General features: G+C 46.0%; 1 protein-coding gene across 1 annotated transcript in view; it reads right to left on the bottom strand.

Annotated features, from left to right (window-relative positions):
- DTD1 (D-aminoacyl-tRNA deacylase 1) overlaps positions 1-12,932 on the bottom strand; it is a 111,389-nt gene that overhangs the window by 85,333 nt on the left and 13,124 nt on the right. The window contains exon 4 of the mRNA XM_074988443.1: positions 4,272-4,369. Coding sequence (XP_074844544.1) covers positions 4,272-4,369 — 98 coding nt within the window. The remainder of the gene's footprint in view (positions 1-4,271; positions 4,370-12,932) is intronic.

Genomic DNA, 12,932 nt, shown 5'->3' on the forward strand with positions numbered 1-12,932 from the left:
GGCTGAAGCAGCCACAGCCACACCAGTGGGCCAGGTGGCAGGACTTCAGCTGCAGTGGACCCCCATAAGCACAGCAAGACGGGATGGCAGGGCCTAGGTTAAAACATTTAACTGGTTAACCATTTTAACATTTTGACTTATCAGTATCATTTAGATGTCCATTGTTTTTTCCTCCATCCTAGACATAGCCATATTGAGAGACATGTTATGAATTATGTTTATATTTGTATAAGAATTGAAAAATTAAAAAAAAAGTTTCTATCTAGAAAATACCTTATAAGTGAAGACAATTGATAGTAAGTATTAAAATACATTTAAATACCGGCCGAACCTCTCTAATCCAGCACTCTCTCATCTTGCAACATCCATAATTGAGCATGATTTTAGTTAGCTGGATGACCACTGATCATGGGTGTGGCCAAGTTTCCCATGGTCCCATAAAGTTTGTTTACAGCCACCAGTCTCAGTGTTCTGTGCTGTGATTCAGCTGTAATTTACCCTTAAATCTTCTAAGAACCCAGTTAGCAGTGGAAGTGTTAGTAATGCTGCTAGACAATATTGACCTCCTGTGGTCTAGCAAATGCTTTTATTCAGCACCAGTCAGGTCCTAAGGGTGCCAGACTAGAGAGGATCAACCTGTATAAACATGCTACTGCAGTACCAAATTATTCTGAACTAGGAATGAGTGAGTTAGACATATTCGTTCCAAGCTACAATACAGGATCTGAATCTATTAAAGTGCTGTTGAATGAAAAACTAAGTCACCTTACTTAATACATTTTACCCAACTCATCATGAAATAAAAGCCCTCTGTTTGCCTTTTGCAGGTCAAGTCTGTAGTGCTAGAAAAATCAGCCTATGTGCTAAACAACAGACGCAGACATGTACTGTGTCATTAATGCTCTGAAGTGTAGAACAGTTTTAGTACAACAGATGTTTCATTCAGCATTACAAGCCAGGTTGGAGATTAGAAATGTTTTATGGTGCAACACAAAGATTAAACTGTCTCTCTCAGAGAGAAGCACATTTGGAATAATCCTAAAAGGCTCACGGCAAAGAGAGGGCACACACAGCATTTAATTTACGAGTCGTTCCAAGAACATGGAACAAACTCTTCCAGCTTTGCAATTTCAGTAACACTTACTATAGCATTAGAGAGGGAAAGGGAATGGTAATAAACAGCACTTCTTACTGTGCAACAGGTTCAAATTAACTGCACTCTTGCACTTCCTGGAAATGATTCTTTTACCTTGGTAATGCAATTAACAAGGGAGACAAATTGCAATACTGGTGTTTAAAACAGCTACCCTATTGCTCCTCTTCACAGTCTTGTTTGGCCACTACTCAGCAAACCACTACGCAGTAAACCACTGGCCCTTCACGCTTTTCACACCTATCTGAAATGGAGAATAACTTATGATGCTTAGATATAATGAGCAGTTGAACTAATGTTCATCTACAATACGGCCCAAGCAAAAGAAGTCGTCCTGTAGCACCTTAAAGACTATCAATTTTATTTATTAGGCAATGAGCTTTCGTGGGTAAGACCCACTTCATCAGATTTTGGAGCAAAATGAGAATACAGGGTGTGTATGTGTGTACACATATATATAGTAATTGATAGTGAATATCAAATACACACACACACCCTTTTGTAACAAGGGTGCTACTCTAAGGTCCATTATTGTATGCCCAGGGAGGTTAAAGTGTTCCCCTACAGGTTTATGTGTATTTCAATTCCTGGTGCATGATTTACGTCCATTCATCCTCTGGCACAGGGACTGTCCAGTTTGTCCAATGTACGTGGCAGAATGGCCTCGATGGTACATGATGGCACCTATCACATTAGTAGATGTGCAGGTGTCTGAGCCCCTGAGGGTGGGGCTCTGGGTAGGTCCAGTTGGGGTCTCTCTTGTATAGATATGCGGACAGAGCAGGCAACAGGGTTTGTTGCAGGGAGAGGTTCCTGGGTCAGTGTTTTTGTGGCGTGGTACAATATGGCCCAAGGTCATTCATTCCATAGATACAGAAATGAAGAGCGTCAGATTTGGCAGCGACCTTGGAAGCATCATTCTCCTGCACGTGTCACAAGATGGCACCTCTTTTACCCTCCAGGAATTACTGCAGCAACACACTCATAGACGGTATGAGCAACACTAATTGAAAAGATAGGGGAAACTGTACACAACCATGATTATAAAGTGATTCAGAAATACCAAAAACCTGCGTGCTAATCTAGCTCTAGAGCAGCTCGTAGTTATTTTTATCTGATGCTCTGCATTAAACTTCTACCTTCAGCTTCCTAATCAATGCAGTCATCTCATCTGCCTTCAGCCAAGTCACCTCTCAAGATAAATTATTTCTCAAGACAGGATCACTCTATTCAGTTTATGATAGCAATCTGTATTGATTAAACTGTTAATATAATTGAGTTACTATCTCCAGCATCCAGCACAGCTTATCCCGTACGCATAAAAATACAGTAATTTTAGGGGGTAGACAGACTTGCTATTATATACCTCTGTATAGCCACAAAGGCTCACCCAATGCAGGGGCAAACAAAGGAAACTTAATTAATCACCAGAATTGAGTTGATCATGTCTCTGCTTCCTTTGGAGCCCTCATATCCAATTTAGGCACTTTTTTGCTGATTACCATTGTTTAAAGCTCTGCTGTGCAGTTTTAAAAGAATTTGATGTAAGAGACACTCTGTGGCTGAGACTTCTCTTAGGGTTTTACCTTTCTCCCTTTTTGTAAGGCCTGTGACAGGCTACTGACCAGAGAGCCCAAGCCAGAGCTCTGTCACTGCAGTCCTGCCCTAACAAGGTAATGGGAGCCAGCTGAGCAAACCCAGGCCTGAGGGCTGGAAGCTGTGAGCACCTGGAGCAGGGGGGTTCTATAAGACAGCTGGTAGAGTGTAGGAGCAGGAGTGCAAGAGAGGAAAAGCAGGAGTCAGGGTGTGGAAGACTCTGGCTACCCTGTAGCTGGGTAACCAGAGGGGTTACTGTGATCAACTGAGACTTTCACACATAACAAAAGCAGATGCCTGGAACTGGAGTGGTCTCTGCTTCACTTGTAGAAAGAACAGGGGCCAGGGGCCCAGGAGCATAAGAGGCCCTGCTACAGGTCCCCAATAACATTCAAAGAGTACCCTAGTAATTAGAATTCCAGATTCACTTGATATTTTCTGTACTGCACCTAAGCACAGCCTCTGAAGCGATGTAACACTGCTGACATCTAGTGTTCCATGGGCTCATATGAGCAGCAATACAGAAAGGTTTTTTTGTCTGGTTTGGTTTGTTTTTTTTGTTTTTTAAGGAACACATTAAAGAGAGACAGAGCTATCCTTAGTCTCTGTCCCAGGAGCATTCTCTGTTACTGCAAAAATACTGTCCCTAAAAATCAAACACAGGCAAGATCAAATCCTGGAAAAGGCTTTTAGCAGCCTGTATGAACTCAAGCCCATCATCATTTGTCTTATATGATTATGCATTGAAATGACATTCTTGCTTGTCATACCAATTTTTAGGAACAGTCAAGGAGTCCATCATGGTGATAAGGGAAAAATTAGGTAAGTATACAGGAGTAAAAACCACCAAGTTTTATAGCCAAGGAAGTTCCATGATACAACAGGACCGATACAAATACGCAATAGCAATTGTTGTTCTATCTTAAAACTGAAAAACCCAACGTAACGCTATAATTATTATTATTTTTACCCTAGAGGACTGCAGAAATGTCAATACCTCAGAGGAATTAAATTTTCAGAGTCCTTTAGTCTGAATCAATGCAGCACAGCCATGTCGCCCCGACTTCTGGTCAGCCTCCTGTACTGCTCAGGGTTTAATCCGGCAGCACTCTAGTTTCTCAGAAAATCTAGTTTGCCTGTTAATCACCCAAGGCATCCACCCACATACAATAGCCCCAAAATGCCAAAGCAAAAGCTAATAAAAACAGTTTCTGACTCATGATTAAAAGGCAGCCTTAATGAGGAATCCGAACGTTCCATAAGTGCTACTCTGCGTGATACATATGTGACCTTTAGCGAGATGGTAGGCAGCTTCCAAAAAGCCACAGAACAGAAGAAAAATGATTTAACTGCGCATGGACTATGCAGAAAGCATGATGCCCTTAAGACAAGCGGAAGCCGTAGTGTGAGATACAGAATGAAGTCAAGCCACAAGCCACCCAACTTTCAGCAGGGCATGGCCGCTCTGAGAACGGTACCAGTGTTGTGCCCCTCCCTGAACGAGAGCCTTCGGACAGCTCACCTGCTTCGGGTCCACGACGGCAGCTGGGGACTCCAGTTCTATAGTCACAGGCCCATCGTTCTGGATGTTTACCTGCATGTAGGCCCCGAACTTCCCATCTGAAAATGAAAAAGAACAAATGAGGCTTTCACAAGACTCTGAAAGAAATGGGGAGCACAGAGGGCTCAGACTATTGAAACAGAGGGGTCAAATTTTTTTAAACGGCGTATGAAAATTGGGCCTCTGCACTTATATGCAAGCATCTAAATAAACAGCCTGACTTTGAGCACCCGTCACCCTCCTAGAATGAAATGTTTATAAATAAATTAAGCAGAAGTAAACCTGCATGTTTTAGCACGTAAAACAACTGATGGAGCTAGGAAGAAACCTATGGGCTGGTTATTCCAGAACTGTCCATTATGGGTTTTTTTGTTTTTGTTTTTTTTAAACCTTCTTCTGAAGCATGTAGTACTGGCAGGACACTGACCTAGGTGGACCCATACTCTGATCTAATTTGGCCATTCCTCCATTTCTAGCTGAAAACTATCACATTGGTCACTGAGGTGCTGCAAAAAGTTTAATTGTGCTCTCACAGAGCTGAGGAGGAATATGCTTATTACTACTACATGATGATGTCTTTAAAGCATTGAAATGATTTCTTCAGGAGATTTTCAGCAGGGTGGTTTCATTCCTCTCATAGCAGGCTGCATTTGCATGTAATTTCATCAAACAAAAATGTAATGCAATATAAATTGAGGAAGGGACCACTTTTTGTTCCGTGTTTGTACAGCACCTAGCACTGTGAGGTTCTTTCCAGTCCATTACTAGGGCTCCAGAGCTCTATGGCAATACCGTAAATAATCACCCCACTGCCGGTTTTTCTAAAGGGAGCTCTCAGAGATACGCATAGCATGAAACAGAAAGAGGTAGGGACATGGTTTACATTAGATGGGGTCTGCTATTCACACAGAGGGGAATGCTGAAAGGAGAATGGAGCTTCCAACACATACACTGAAGCTGGATGGATAGATTGGGCTCTTAGTTCACACCATAATGGTGTTCTCCTTGAACTGCACACCAAGAACAAAGATGCAGCATGTGTTCTTGTTTTCTGAGCTGCAACAGGAAGTCCAGAAGGTAGAAAGCCCACATTTCTGGTCTGTATTAGGAGGACAAGGAGCAAGAAAGCCGTATTTAACCACAGCAAGCAGCTAAAATGGCAGGTGGCCTACAGGCTTTATGAGTTGGCTGGCTGAAGGTTGAAGGCCCATAATGGAAAGGTACAGGAGGCAGGGAGGGTGGGAGTAAAAGGGGTTGTGGCATTAGGTTGCACACAGAGGCCAAGGGGCTCGAGGTAGCCTTATCAGTGAGCTACCCCAAATGGTGTATTGTTTTCAGGGTGGGGGAGGGAGGTCACAGTACAATGTTCCACTAATACCTCCACAATATGAATTTACAGGTGGGATTTATACAACCCTCTTCCCTGGAGCACCTGCTTCACCATGGACTGATGCCTGGGCACTCAATTTCCTGCCCAATTAAGTCTCCAAACAGCTGCAGCAGCCTTGGGTTTTTGTCCGCACACATTTTCTCCTGTCCTCTTCTGATGGTGCCTTTTTCTTCACAGCTCTTGACATTTCTTCAGCTCCCTCCACCCCAACTTCCTCCCACTGCTCCCAGTGCTCTCCTTGACTTCATTCTTTCCTGCCTGGTTGAGACGGCTTGGCTTCTAGCCCCAACACACACCCCTTCCCACTACCCACTCCGGGGCTGCCAATTTTGGATGAACGTATTCCTGGAGGTTTCATCACATGAGCTAACCTTTGATTAAAGATTAATCTTTAATTCCTGGAGACCCCAGGATCATCCTGGAGGTTTGGCAACCCTACCATAGATGCATGAACTCCTCCTTCTTCTTTACCCTGCCTTAAAGACAGCAGGTGGACACACAGAGAGAAAAAATGCTGTGTAACACCTCCTGGCAGAGGGGAAAGCATACCGGACAGATAGTAGCAGTTCTCCAGTGGCTACTTTGCCATTGAACGGGGTGCCACCCCATAAGTAGTTTTGTATACCCCAAACCTGGCACAGATCATGGACACGCTGCCCGAGGGCAATCCTGCCTGAGCTGCATTGGTTTGGTGAACGTTGGCGTCATTGCATAAACATTGTGCTACTTGAGATCATGCTTGAAAAGGATTTTCAGCAGACAGGAAACAGCCATTTCTCAAATTTGCTACTGCGAGGTTTTGTGCATGCTGTCCAAGACAGTCTCGGATGGAACTGCTGACTGTGAGGAAGTGTAGTCTCATAATTACAGACTAAATTTAAAAAAAAAAAAGCAGTCAAGTAGCTCTTTAAAGACTAGCAAAATAGTTTATTAGGTGAGCTTTCGTGGGACAGACCCACTTCTTCAGACCATAGCCAGACCAGAACAGACTCAAAATTTAAGACACAGAGAACCAAAAACAGTAAGCAAGGAGGACAAATCAGAAAAAGATAATCAAGGTGAGCAAATCAGAGAGTGGAGGGGTGGGTGGGGTGGAAGGTCAAGAATTAGACTGAGCCAAGTATGCAGACGAGCCCCTATAGTGACTCAGAAAGTTCCCGTAACTAGACTAAATTTAGTTATAGTTTCCCAAGCACTCGGGCTCTTTCCTTTCTCCAAAGCAATGTTATGAAAAACCCGGGGATGGGGGAGAAATACTTCCTCTGCTATTTCACTACAGTTCCCAGCACCCATGTGCATACAGCCACGTCTAATAGATCAGATCAGACCAGACATTGGCAGACAAAGAACATGACATGGAAAATTCCTGTGTTCTGAGACCCCTTTTCTGCCGCCCAGATAAAACACAGAACGCAACTGTCTTTACAGGTTGAACTGTGCTAGTCTGGTACTTTGTGGTCCAACAGCATTCACGGTCTGGCAGGATTTTAGTTAGCTAGACAACCACGTATCATGGGTGTCACCAAGTTTCCTGTGGTCCCATAAAGTTTGTTTACAGCCACCAACCCTGGCTGTCAGTGTTCTGTGCTGTGTCTTAGCTCTAATTTACCCCTAGAGAGCCCAATAAGCAGTCGAAGTGTCAGTAAGGCTGCTAGACAATATTGACCTCCCATGGTTTGGCACTGATCAGGTCCCGAGGGTGCAAAACTAGAGAGGTTCAACCTGTATAGCCCATTTTGTAGCAGTTTGCTTGCACAGTGCTTCATATCCACACCTCACACTAAGTGGCTGAAGATTACACTCACCATCCTCAAACTCCCATGTTTCCCCAGTGCAAAGTCCTTTGCTTGGGCCCTGAACTGCAGATGGGGAAATAGATTCACACAGATGGGAGCACCTTGCTTCAAAGCACCAAAGCGGCGAGCATCTTCCTAATAATCAAAGATGTCACAATGCAGTGCTGCTCTCTGGCGACAAAGTCACAACATTCCAAAACACAATGCCAAAAGAGATTTCTTGCAAGAAAAATGCTCTCATTTCCCTAATGCCAGACAATTACAAAAAGTTATTGTTTTAAAAAAGCTACAATCAACTTTCAATTAATGATGCCATGAAATAGTCACTATCCTGGGGAAATGTCACTCTGTTCTTAACTGCTAACGAACTCTGCACCAAAAATACCAAGTAATCGTGGAAAATAAAACACAGCTTTAGAGACTGAAGTGCTACCAAGCATGCGCCAAGCAGACCTGATCTACCTTGCGCTGCCTCTTTCTCGACTGGCAAACTTGCAGGAGACTGGAATAGAAAAGGGGTCCCACAGGGAGATGACGTTAGAGCAATCAAAAAGCCACAGTCATTATGATTCTTTTGCACAATTCTTAAACTCCTTGCCGCCCACAACAGATTAAAACCCACAGAAAAAAAAAACAGATTGTTTTTCTCTGTTTGTGGCCCAGAGGTTTGCTGGTGAATCACACGGGCAAATGATTTCTGGAGCTATTATAAATGATTCACAGTTGAAAAATAAGTTTCAGCGTGGTGAACTTAACAACTATTAACCAATAGGTATGTCCCCAGACAAAGTCTAAACACCTAGTCAGATATTTAGGGGGACTTTTATGCCACACTGCATATGGCTCAGTACATGGTACAGCTTTGGTTCCCACTCACAGGGGGAGATTCCCATTCCTGATAACTATGTTAAATCTGGAACTCTAGCCTGTGCAGAGTCAAAACAAAAAGCAGTCAAGTAGCACTTTAAAGACTAGCAAAATAGTTTATTAGGTGAGCTGTCGTGGGACAGATCCACTTCTTCAGACCCACGACAGCTCACCTAATAAACTATTTTGCTAGTCTTTAAAGTGCTACTTGACTGCTTTTTGTTTTGATAGTGTATAGACTAGCACGGCTTCCTCTCTGTTACTATTCAGCCTGTGCGGAGGTGTGTAATGCTAGCAAGAATGGTCAAGAGGTTATGTGTTTTGATGGCTTCCCCAGGAAGCACCTAGGAACTCTGTAGGGACTTGTGTCAGAAAGGTGATTATTATTTGTGTATCACTTTCTCCAACACTACAGAGGTAACGCTAAATCTGTACCCATATACTTAAAACTGGTTTTGCTGCTTTGACTCAAACATTCACCTCAGGCAGAAACCAACCTTCTATAATTTCAGTCTAAGAGCTACCGACTTCAGCATCATAAAATGGAAATGGCCACTTACCCACCAAGGCTTGCTCCTTGGGAAAGCTTACGTCAAGTACATCAGGCAGAGGTGTGAACAATTCACACCCCTGAGTGATGAACGTTACACCAGCCTAAGCACCAATGTGGACGGTGGTGTGTTGGTGGGAAAGCTTCTTCCGTTGGCTTAGAGTGTCTGTGCCAGATGTTCTACACTGAGGTAACGCTTCTAGTACAGCCTAGCCCTAAAGTGCTGTATCTCCCTGCCCTAGCACCTCCACTTCTGCAAAGACAGAGCTTCAAAAGGGCAAAATCAAAGGGCAGTGAGCCTTTGTTCTGTGCAGCTTCACTCTCCCACGGGACCTGGCAGATAAAGCGAGGACTACCGCCCTATCGAGAAAGTGAAAGGTGACCATCTGTCCCATTTTTCCTGGGACAGTCCCTTATTTAAGCTGTCTCACAGGCATCCCGACTTTAAGTAAATGGGCAAATTGTCCCACATTTTGTGAGGCTCCTGTTCCCTGGCACCCTGTGTGTTAGGGTGACAGCTCTCCCACCAGAGAGCTCCTCCATTGGGTGGCTACCCTGTTCGCCAGAGCCCTGCACCTTGTGGCAGCAGCTCCTGCTGCAGGGGAATTCCTCTGTGGGGCAGCTGCCCCATTCCCTGGCACTCCAGGCTGGCAGCCCCCTCTGCCAGTGAACTCCACAATGGGATGGCTGCCTCGTTCCCTGGTGTCCTACACTTAGGGGAGGCAGCTCCCGCTGCTAGGGAGCCCCTCCACAGCATCTGCCTCGTTCCCCAGCCTCCAACGCCTGAGGGAGGCAGTTCCTGCTTCATTTCCTGTCCCTCCCCCCACTGGGAGGCTTTAAACCCCGTATCCTCCACTCCCCTTCATCTCTGGTGTCTTCCCATTGGAGGCTGCAGAGCCCAGATCCATGGTTCCTCACCCTGGAACAGCAGCCCCCATCGATATCTTGGTACTTCACAATACTTCAGAAGACTGAGGAAGCTCATTCCCCCAAAGAAAGGCTTTGTCCAAGAAGTAGCACCTAGACTGGGGTGGGCAATAATTTTCACAGAGCGGCCACTCCATGAATTTTGGCATTGCTCGTGGGCCACGTCTGGGCCCTCCAGAAGTCAGTTGGGAAATACGTGTGATGCCATTTTGAAAAGCAGTGCAAATTTACTGAAGACGCGGTCTTTGCAGCCTTTTTTGCCTGCCGCTGTAAATAACCTCGAGTTAATTTATATTCCATTCGAAAGCTCTATGTCAGAAGAACATTATGATTTCAAAGTGAAGCAATCAACATCTGGAGATGGTAAAACAGGGGTCTGTAATTCTCTCTTGCATATGCATTTGATTTAATTTAATTACATGATGACGTACTGCTTTTTCCCTTGGGACTCCCGCTTCAAGCCCTTGCTGCTTGTACAGTCTACCACGCAGGAGCCAGTTTGACTGAGGCAGGAGGCTTGTCTGACCCTGCCCTCCAATCCAAAAAAGAATCATATTCCTACATATTTACAAATTAAAAAATGAAAGTCAAGGTGCAAAGCCATTGGAAAGCTGGTGGACAGTAAAGCAAAACAACAGAAAAATAGCCGTCAAAGCCAGTGCACATCCCTGAAACACCTGTAACTCAGTCAAAATAAAAATAAGTGTTCACAGTCTCACTGACCCCAAACAGATGCAATACCAGAAAGAGGCCTCCAAAGATGCAAAATACTGTCCTAGACAAAATGTAACTAACTTTTCAGACCATCTTTACTTTTCTCCAGGGAGGAGCAAGGACAGAGCACACATGGGATAAGCGGTCGACGAAAGGAAGTTAGGGCAGTCTCCAGTTTCCCATTCTCTGCCCTCTTCATGACTGTCTGACAGTGGGATGTGTCAAGAAATGCAACCCAGCTGTGTGTCTCAGCAGTGCCCAGTTGTGATGAAGTAGGGTTCCCCTCTTGTTATGTTGTAGGTGAGCCTTACTGTTCTGTATGCATGTTGTGTGCCTCAGTTTCTTTGTGTGTTGCACCAGTGCCTAGAGGGTGGAAACGAGGGTGTGTGAATTTTGCTGAGTCCCTCGGGGTCCCAGCTCTTCGCAAGTAAACTGGGATGGGTGCCCTTCATAGCCAGACACACAGGAGGGGCATGCAAGCGGGTGATGCTGCCTGGGAAGCAGATGAAGGCCAGAGGAGAGGCAACGGGAGTGCCTGGGGACTGGCAGCTGGAAGCGTGTTGGTCTGTGCTGACTAGAGGCACCAGGGGAGGACGAGAACCCTCACTCTGGGCTCTCCTACTCCACGGGTGGACCTGACAATGTTCTTGGCTTCTGTGCCCACTAAAGTGACCATATTTCCTTATGCCAAATACAGGACACCTGGGGAGCGGGGCAGCTCCCTGGCTGACCCATGGCAAGGGTGCCGGAATGGGGCTACTGCCCTACAGGGATGCGGTAGCTGCTCTATGGAGGCTGCTGCTTTGCGTGGGTGCGGGGAGGGTGAGAACACGCTCCCTGGTTGTGGGGGACGGCTGCAGATCCCCACTGCCCCACACATCAGGGCGCCAGAAACAGGGCTGCTGCCCCACAGGGGACCTTCCCAGCTGCCCCATACCTCAGGGCACTGGGAACGGGGCTGCCGCCCCGCTGGCAAAGCTCCCAGCTTCCGTGAGCCACGGGGAGCCAGGAACTGGGTGGCAGCCACGCCAGTGCAGCTCTCCCAGTCGCTAAGAGCTGGGGAAGAGGCAGCAACCACGCAGGTGTAGCTCCCAGCTTCCCCAAACTGTAGGGAGCCAGGAACCAGGCAGCAGCCGCACCCTGACTGGGGAAAAGAGCAGCTCAGCAGGGGGCCTGAATACAGGGCAATTAGCCCTTTTGTTAAAATAAATCGGGACACCTTCCTGGTGTCTAAAATACGGGGCCGTCCCGGCCAAAATGGGACGGACGGTAACCCTAGTGCTAACAAGCTCTGTTCCACACTGTGTACCTGTCAACCAATAAACCCTTCTGTCCTGCGCACTAGCTGGGAGTGCCAACGCACTGCAGAGTTGGGGTGCAGGGCCCGTTGGCTTGCCCAGGGATTCCATCCAGGCCGCCTCGCTGCGGTGAGCACACAGCGAACGGGAATGCTGACTGCTCTGAGGTCAAACATAGGAAGGCCAAAGCCCTGGAGGCTTCTGGCGCTGGTGACCATGTGCTCAGAGAGAGGAGGTGCTGCACCAGAGTCCTAACCGGCTTCGTAGGGTGCCATTCCAGAGCATTTTCCCTGTGACTCCAAGACACCCGTTAAACCCTTTTCAGCCGGTAGCCCAGAATACAGTGACGACTTCACCCAGTGTGTGAAATGGCTCTGCTTAGGTGGTCGTTGCACTTTTAAATCACCTAGGCACTTGATACCGCTGATGTTCAACGACATTCTTGCTTTACTCATTTGTTACATGCCCAAGCCATCTTGCAGTCAGCCCTTTGCTATCATTAATTGCAAGGAAGAAAAGAATAAAAGGGGGTTGGACTCTGAGTTCTTGGACAGCCTAATATAATATTTTCACTGCCCTCTCCGCTCCCCCAAGAGAAATTTGTTGACACAAACAAAAAGGGGGCTTAACTCTCAGATGTGGTGCATTATATTACAAGGACTGGTAATATAATTCAGTAGTACAAGTGATGGCCACAGCTCAAAATTTCTCCTGCCTGTCAGCTGTTAGAAATGGAGCTCTGAGCAAGAGAAAGTGACACAAGGTATTATCTGAGGGACACTTGGTGCCTGAATTACCCAAATGAAGCTCCACATGGAGAAATCTCTAAGCATTTTGAGAAGTACTTTACAGAGATTCATATGTTGATTAGTCCAGAAGGAACAATTATGACAATCTTTTAACCCAACCTGCTGCACAGCAAAGGCCACATCGAACAGCAAAACTTGTATCTATGCTAGTGAATGTTTTAGAACAATACCCGTGCTGCATTACTTAGAGGCTGCAGATCAGTGTGGACCACACCCCTCGGGAAGCTGTTCCAGGGGTTAATTTCCTTCCCTGTAACAAACGCACATGTAC

The sequence above is a fragment of the Carettochelys insculpta genome, chromosome 3 (assembly GCF_033958435.1).
Source record: "Carettochelys insculpta isolate YL-2023 chromosome 3, ASM3395843v1, whole genome shotgun sequence".
Lineage (NCBI taxonomy): Eukaryota > Metazoa > Chordata > Testudines > Carettochelyidae > Carettochelys > Carettochelys insculpta.